Source organism: Syngnathus typhle, linkage group LG9 (genome assembly GCF_033458585.1).
Source record: "Syngnathus typhle isolate RoL2023-S1 ecotype Sweden linkage group LG9, RoL_Styp_1.0, whole genome shotgun sequence".
Taxonomy (NCBI): domain Eukaryota; kingdom Metazoa; phylum Chordata; class Actinopteri; order Syngnathiformes; family Syngnathidae; genus Syngnathus; species Syngnathus typhle.
The window spans coordinates 6,607,803-6,616,682 of NC_083746.1; the positions used below are offsets into that span (position 1 = coordinate 6,607,803).

An 8,880-nucleotide genomic window follows, 5' to 3' on the forward strand; every position below is an offset into this window, starting at 1 on the left:
AATTAATCAATTATTCTGCTCATAAACCAGATCTCAAGGGCCATCGATTCAACCCTGCTGAGGCCAAATGTTGCATACCTTTTATTGGCGTGTCACGCATCATGAAACAAATACTCGAGATGAAACATTAATTTCAAACTGTAGACATTCAGGTGCACATTGCTGTCGCCGGCTGTTCTAAAACAGCATTAGATTCACTTAAGGCACAGCGGTGTCAACATTTTGACGTGGCAGGAAAATTGGTTTTGTTTGAAAATTGTTCTCTGCTAACCTTATTCGGAATAAATAATTCAAGCAGCAGCAGGGTGACACGAGTGCTTCTCCCGTCTCTGATCACAAAGGTACGGCAAATTTGTGCTTGTGATCATCTCAACAATCTACACACCGGGACCATGACATTGGATACGCCTGCAAAATCAAGAGTACAAAAAATAATCATCGGCATTTAAAAAGACAAAGCTTAAGGCCTTTTCGCACTGAGTCGCGTGCCATTGACAAACAAATTAATTCATATGGGGAAAGTGCATAGCTGAAACCCAGACTGCGGTGGACCTGCATTCACAAATGGTGCTAAAGGTAAGTTGTAAAACTGGTTTAACCACCCCCCAACACACACACACCTCCTCCGTCCCTATGAACACCTGCTCCCCCACTCGTCCCGACATCCCAACCCCCCCACCCAGGCCTCATTTATCCAACAGACAAAGACTTCACTCTGAAACAAATCAAATAGCAAATCATGAACATGCACAAAAAAACAACAACAGCTAATACTGTGTCATGTTCAAGCGCAATCACCGAGTGTTAATTAGTAAAAACGAATACTCCCCCGAAAAACTGCACCGTCGTCTCTAATTATTCATCTTGCGCTCATGCACGATTGTGACGGCCGCGTTTACTTCGTGTACGCTGGCGAGATTTTGTGTGACTGGCACCTCTCTATCAGTTTGCAGGTTTGCGGATTAAGCTGCAGATTGTTGGGGGGAAAAAAACTAATTAACTATTAATTAGTGTGCTTCAAACAGACTTTCCTGCCATTGTCAGTCATTTTGCCTTTGAGGCAGCAAAAGACATGTGCTTGTGAAATCATGCATTTATGCATAAGCAATTAGACACACAAACACACACAACTCTTTGGTTCTTGCTGTAGAAGTCGGGAGAAATCACATTAACGGGAGCAGAATGCCAGTCTGGACGAAAAGGCTCTTTATAGGAACAAAATTGTACTTTTAGAATAATAATAAAAAATAAAAAATAACTATGCAGACAATTAGTCACACACATCGGGAGTGTGAGCTACTGAATATGGATCATCTCTTTGCAGGTGGGGAGTGGTCGCCATAGTTACAAGACCTGATGAGAATCCCAGAAGTCTGGCTGGGCTACAATGAATGATAGCAGCCTCTTGTGATGTGGGATCCGTGTGTGTGTGTTTTTGTGTGTATGAAGAAGTAAAGCGGAAGCCTCCGGCTGGCCCTTCATTATCACTTTCAAAGCCTGACAGCAAGCAGGGCGGAGCAGACAAAAATCCCAAAGGGGGGATGGGTCTAAGTTGGTCTCTTTGGCAAAGCAGTGGAAGTGCTTGTCAAGAGTCCAAGGTGGCTTCAGCTGTTAAATACAGGAAGATTCGCCCGCTAACAAACATTGATGTGATGGAGTTTCCCATTCATTAATCCTAACACTGTCATATTTATTGCCTGATGACTTATTATTGTTGTATTATTGTAACCAATTATTGTTGTATTTGATTTTATCTAGTGGTTAAAAACAACAGCTAAGCAATCTCTCACAAAAAGAATTGATGGTGATTGGTTTCTGAAATAATAGAGGTTTACAAATGTCTTATTTGGATTAAACACAAAAATATAAATCTGTCTGCCTTCACGACGGATGAGAGAAATCAAAGAATTGTTACTTTTGAGATCCTGAAATTAGATCTGATCTTCAGTTAAAAATGGCTCGACACGATTACTCGTTTATTAAAACGAGGCGATTAATTTGATACTCGATTTGTGGATTAATGGATTTTGACACCTCTTTGTTCGATATTTACCAGGGGCTTCAGTGCAAACCAAGCCTGATTCAGGGGTACGCTTAGACGACAACATTTTACAAAAGACTCATTTTTAAAAAAATATATTTTCCGCACATTTGACCACAGTGGCAAAACAAATATCATTCTCACGAATCTGCCATAATGATTGGACAACTTCATTATAAATGCCCGCTGTCCCCTCCCTAAAGGATCAAAACCCTACCAAATATTTGTCCCATTTGGTCTTATTGTACTGCAAGTAAATTTTCATAATTTTTTTCTTTGCGTATGAATGTTAAGTCATTAACAAGAGGTGGGTATCCGCATCAGTGCGTTGCTACATTCAAACATATCCAATTGTTTGTCCTTGGAGGTCTCTACTCTCATCCACCACTCTGGCTCAAGCATTCCCACATTCACCACGTCCTTCCCAGCCAACATATTTCCAGAGGTAAACAAGCCAACGTGGACATGTCCCAACAGGGATAATGAATTACCGGCGTGGCTAACCTTGTTGTCTATGATGACAGCATTGGTATAGTTACTTTTTATTACCTTGCTCCCGCCTACACGTGCAAGAGGAAGCAATTGTCCAGTGGAGTAAACGTACTGGTCACAATCGTTCATTGCTTTATAGCCAACGTACTGGGGATAGAGATTTCTCGAATGTGATAAAGACAAAGGTGGAGATTGTTTGCTTATAAAATATTGATAAAAAGAAAATGTGTGGTCGTAAGGGGAGTTGGAAATCTTTTTTTGGATCCTCCTTCAGGTGGGGGCAGATTCTAATTGGATTTGTTTGAAGAGGAGCTGGGCTGGGTAGTGCACTGTTTAGAATTGGAGTGGGGGTGGAGGTCAGGGGCTACTCACAGTAGGAGGAGGATGCAGCAGCTGGAGGGCCACTCATTCAGCTGAGAAGAACACAGTGAAGTGCTTCAACAGAAACACCAAAGGTTTTTTTTTTTAGGTCACTTTGCCAAAATATGAGATATGGGAGGAAAGGCCATGCAAAAAAACTATCAGGAAGTTGGAACGTGGAGGAGTCCTGTGAGTTATCTCAAGCTTCCACCATTCTCTACTGAATCACTGGAACAGACAGGAACAACAAAGCGATTCATTTCACACACTCCCTTATCTTTGTATATGAACTGGAGAGACATCACATTAGGAGTCGAACGTTTGGTGCGAGTTTCTTTTCCAAACACTGCGTGAGAACAATTATCGGTAGGATTACCCACAACTAACTTCATTTGAGCTTGTGGCATTTTATTTTCCATTTGGAAATATAGCGTGGGAAACTGGGAAACAGCTGAAGGCAAAGGTTAGACCAGTAGGGAAGGCCTTTGCCTTGCCTGACCGTTCAGCAGCAAAGTGGAGAGTATCAAGAGCAGAACGTAGTTTGTAGCTGTTTTTGCGAACAGAAATTCGTCAATAGTGAGTCGAGACTTGTCGACAGGGGAAGAACACAGATTTCCGCCTGACAGCCCAGTGGAAGTAAAACATGGTGGTTTGGTGTGAGTTTCCATAGGTGGCTGTCAAGTCTCTATTACAGGCCAAAAGATTGCCATGTAGAAAACAGTGTTACAACTTGCCGTGCGAGAGGGGGGGGCCTTATCTGACGCAAGAGCCAACGCAAACAGACAACGCGCCGTTGCGAGCGCAACTGATTGTCAACAAAGAGACATCTCAGCCCGCAGCAAACGGACGCGTGTTTTCAATACCCACCTGAGCTTTCATCGTTATTTACAGAAAACTATCGCAGAGGTGCTGGGTCACTGACAAGCTGATTGTCTTCCACCTCATCTGCCGCTTGTTTTTTTTTTTCATGCCACTTGAGTCGACATTGTTATGATGCCACGCAAACAACGGAACAAAAGACGTGCTGTCACGAGCGCACGCAAAGATGAGCTTACGGCGCAAATGAGGATGCACGCGACTACAAATTATAGCAGGCGCAGAGGAATAACAATTGGGGGCAAAGGGGATTAGAAAGGCAGGCTGGTGCACGACTCGACTTGTTCACTTGTGAAAATTGGCAGGTTTCAAGGTTGAGGGGGACGTTGAAAAAGTTGTGTATTTGTGGAAGGCTACACAAGAGCGAGTTATGGAATTTTCCCCTATAATCCCAACAGCGCTCGCCCTCGTGTCAGCTGACACGTGGGCGAGATTCCAAGTGGAGTAACAGCTGACTCATGATACTCACTGTGTGAGCACATACACGCACGTTAAAATCTCTGCGTTTGGGACATCAGCTGTTGGACCGCATTAGCAACAAAGTTGGACGTCAGGGAGTGGCATTGCAAAGTTGAAATCCTCGGACAGTTTGAAATGCCTCGGAGTCGCACTCAAGATGGGGGGGCACACATTGTTTAAATGCTTTCAGCTTTACAGTGTCTCCTCTCAGAGGGTGTCAAAATACATCAGTGTCTCAATGGGAATTATTCAGTGTGAGACCTATTCTAACCAATTATTTTTTTTAAAAAAAAGTCACATTTTAATGTGGTTGATTGTTAACAGTTCCTTGGTGTTTTATTTCTTAAAATAAAACATTATACAATCAATCTTTTTTTAATTCCATTCAAATATTTAGCTATTTTCCAAGGTTTTGCTGTGGTGTGAGTAATGCAGTCAACACATGAATGATTAGACTACAATTAGCTACAAATTTGTGGCAACCACAGGTCCAAGAGCCCAATCCCAATTTAATGCCTGTTATATCGGATTTTTCAAAAATTGTATTCAAGTTCACCCTAACCTTGCACATATTCATATTAGAGTCTTGGAATTTATGGGTTTGGTAGAAGGGCTGGTTCCTTTTTTTCCATACGCTCTTTACAAACGCAGAAACGCACCTTTCAAATTAAAACACACACACACACACACATTGGAGCCACTCATTCCATGTTTGAAAAGCTAACAAGCATGCAAGCCTTGGGGCGCCGCTCTTTGTTGGGTTTACTTCACACAAATAATCTCGCACGTTAACACACATCTGGTTGCAAACTCAGCAAAAAAGAAAAACAGGCCCCGGATGGAAAGTGAACGAACACAGCGGCTGTGGATGGCTCGGCTTTTTTTTTCTGTTGGGGTGAAAAACGTATTGCGGTTGCCTGGTTGGAATATTGCCGGGAGCGCAACTTGGCACTAGCTCGTTTCTGGCTCAACGGGTTGGGAGAGAAGAAAGATGTACAGCTCCAAATTACAGTAAGGTCGGACACAATCCAGTCGGGATGTTGGTTGACCTCCAATTTGAAGTCAGCTTTATCCCACAGGAAATAATGGCAATAAAAAAAGAATCTTTTCCAGGGTCAACCTGTCACCGGCCGTGAAATTAAATCTCCAGCTCTATTTGCTGTTTTTGTGCTCAGGCAAAAGCAACATCATCATCTTGTGGCATCTTGGTGAAAAGGAAATTATGAAGTGAATTGAGGAGCTTCCTTTAGCCACTCTTAGGGACTTTCATGAATTCTCAAGTTTTGCTCAATGTATTTATTTTCTTCTAAAAATATAGAATCCTAGATTGTACGCAAATTAGACCATTCGTCATTTGTGCAGCACACAATTGTAATTATATAATACAAAAGTAAGCATTACCCATTACCTTGTTTGCTGCTACTGACAAGTAAACAACTTCAGCATCATGTCGCTTGTTGCAGAATCAATATCCAGTGTAATACAAGCAACATGTCACCTCGTGAGACTATCATGAAGGTCCTTGAACTATGATGCACACACACCGACACACACCTACATCTAACCACCCGCACAAACAGCTTCCAATTTCACTGTGTGATTCATTTTATTATGTAATAGCAGAACCAGCACTTTCCCAGCTTTTACTGTAGATAAAATCTTTGGCAGTTATCAATTGGAAAACCGCTCCTGCCCTAGTGAAAGTGCCGAAAATGGAACGGCAAGATGCAGCCAAGCGCAAACGGTAATCCTCTTGGCCGAGTGCGGGCCGTACCCCCCTCATATTCAAGAAGGCGCAAAAGCCATCTGGTGTTTGTTTGGGGGTGTGCGTTAGTGCCAGCAAGCTTGCGTTTACGAAATGTTTGCTCCGACCAGTCACAGTGTGTCATAGCTTGTGAGACACCTAATACAGTGGAACTTGGGTGACAAATGGAATGTAAACCACAAACTTGTAAAAGGACGTCTGAGTGCGTGACGAAGAGGAATGATGTCATATCCTGAGGTGCATCATCCAGGTGTGCGTCGGTGACGTGTGTGTATGCGTGGGGTAATAGTCGGTAACCCACACCGGACAGTGAGCATCTATAGCACAGGTGCCAAACTCAAGGCCCGGGGGCCAGATACGGCCCACCACATCATTTTAAGTGGCCCGCGAAGACAAATAGTGCATCAAATTCGTGTGCCATAACTAGAATTGCAAATTGTCTTCACTTTTAATAATATCTTTTTTTTTAATATCTGACCAGTTTTTACTCATCTGATTTGAAAATGAGTTATTTGTCAGTTAGTTTTGTAGCTTTTACTGTATATAATATGAGGTGCTCATACATTTATTTGAGTCGACAGTCATAATGGCCCTCCGAAAGAAGCTATGACTACAATGCGGCCCGCGAAAAAAAAAAATAGTTTGACATCCCTGATCTATAGGGTTAATCTGTGACTAAGGTCTAAATATGACATTAACCTAGTTCATGCACAGCTGCTCATGTTATTGCAGTGACACTACTTTCAGTGAAATCTCTATCACTGGAGCATCATTGCATATTTGGCTTATCATTTAAGTAATTGCAACCTCAGTAATTTGGTACTCTTGATCTTTCTAGTTTGTTCAGGGATTCGCATTTAGTCTTTCTATGTACCGTAATTTTCGGACTATAAGTCGCGTTTTTTTTCATAGTTTGGATGGGGGGGGGCGACTTATACTCAGGAGCGACTTATATACATATATATGGTTTTTTTTCTCACTTTTTTGGGCATTTTATGGCTGGTGCGATTTATACTCCGGTGCGACTTATAGTCCGAAAATTACGGTACAAACAGCAACCGTTATAATTAGCCCTTTAGTGTCCCCTCTACTTTGAAAGAAATGGACACACTGCTACTGCATATTAAATTAAAAGAGAAAAACAAGTCATTGGGCCTTTATAAAGTACAGTTTATCAAAGCAGTCAAGATGCCTTTTGTACCCTTGACACTTGACTTTAACAGCTTGGTAAACCAACTTGTGCTCTTAAACCCTGGAAAGGTTTCAGTTGCCTTGGTGACCGATAATGGGTCTCTAGTTTTAACATTTATTTTTAAATGCTTTTTAAGTATTCTGATTGAATGTGTATTTTATTATCGCAGTAAATACATTTTGTGAGGATTTTTTATTATTATTATTTGTAGTACATACGGTGTCCCTTGGGGGACATGATTTGACACGAGTGGCTCCGTAGTACAGTACTAACTGTATTTGGTGCACCGTAATCTCCACCTGACTGTCAATTGCTAAAGCGGATGCATTTGCTTAAGGCTAACCCTCAGATGATGCAAGAAAGAAAGGGCAAGTGGAAAATCAGTGCAAGGAGACTTAAATGCGTCTTGACTGACTTACCGAATAGAGCGAAGGAGAAGAGGAGCACACCGGTTGCCATCGTGCCTCGGCCGGCTCAGCCACCCCGACGATGTGTCGCCCCTTCTGGATGAACAAACGATCAGCGGCTCCTCAGACCCGGAAAAAGATCGGAAGGTGAATCCTGCTGCTGGACGAGAAAATTCCACGCAAGGTGCTTCTACGCTCCACCTCGGCGTCCAGCAGGAACCAGTAGCCCAAAAGAATTGAGAGTCCTTTCTTCCGATCACCTTATTGCCGAGGACGTGCGCCAGGCACCCGGGCGACCCAACCCACTCCCCGGCGTACAAGCGCCACACATCCACGGACTGCGGAGGACCTCCGGCTCACACACCACTCCCAAGACCCGCACGACTCTTTTTGGGAAGAGCGCACTCCACGGGACGTGCAAAAAGACCCCAATAAAAACTGAAAAAAGGCTTGATTATGTCCCTGTTAGGTGTTTTTAGGTCCGTTGTTTTTTTTCTCCACGCTTTTTTTTTTTGTACCGCTGATAAGAGAGCAAATCTCAGTCCGTGTGCTGGCTGCACGGCAAATCCTGGAGACGTAATCAATCTCCCACTATCGGCCCACGTAAAACCCAAATGGGCGGGCACTGTGGAGGAAGCAGGCACGGCTTTGTGCTGTGGCTCAATGCATCTAATTAATCAATGAGTATAGCCCATATGAATTTAAACACACTGGCCACCTCTTCTGACACCCAAACTTGAGCAAGCTTTTTCTGCATCTCATTTCATCTTTGGAAAAGTTAATTTTCCTGTTCAAGAAACTACACTTTTCCTTGAAAACTTAATCAGCATGCTGTACCCTCCCCCTTAGCCATGTGGGACACCACCAGACACCCACCCACTGTGGGAGAGGTCACGATTTGCATGTGTCAGTAGCAAATGTAGGCCAGTAGCACACGGAGGGGCCAAGTTTGATCATCCACAACAATCAACAATACCCAACCCTAAAAATATGAGGGTGATGTAGGATGGGATGGGCCAAGTGTCATCAAAGAGACCAAATGCTTCGTCAACCACTTTCATTTTAGCATCTTTGAACAGGAATGATAAATGACATAACAGTACTCAGTCTTTTATCATTTGTAGCCACGTTTGGATTGGCTCAATGAGCTCCTTTGAAAAGTTGCAAATTCATCAAGCATGAATTCAACCACTAAAAGGCATTTGTGTCTTCAGGAATGCAAGTCAAAGGTAGTTTGACACCATCACTTGTAATGAAGATGTCAAACGACCTTTGGCTCCAATCTGGC

At 42.9% G+C, this 8,880-nt stretch overlaps 1 protein-coding gene across 3 annotated transcripts in view; it reads right to left on the bottom strand.

Moving 5' to 3' along the window:
• Window positions 1-8,470, bottom strand: part of igsf3 (immunoglobulin superfamily, member 3) — a 64,150-nt gene extending 55,680 nt beyond the window's left edge. For 2 of the 3 annotated variants that reach the window (XM_061287221.1, XM_061287223.1), the window contains exon 1: window positions 7,605-8,469. In XM_061287221.1, coding sequence (XP_061143205.1) covers window positions 7,605-7,644 — 40 coding nt within the window. In that variant the 5' untranslated portion in view covers window positions 7,645-8,469. Of the gene's footprint in view, window positions 1-7,604 lie in introns of all 3 variants that reach the window. The other variant, XM_061287222.1, reaches the window with a different exon arrangement.
• Between the last annotated feature and the right edge of the window lie 410 nt (window positions 8,471-8,880).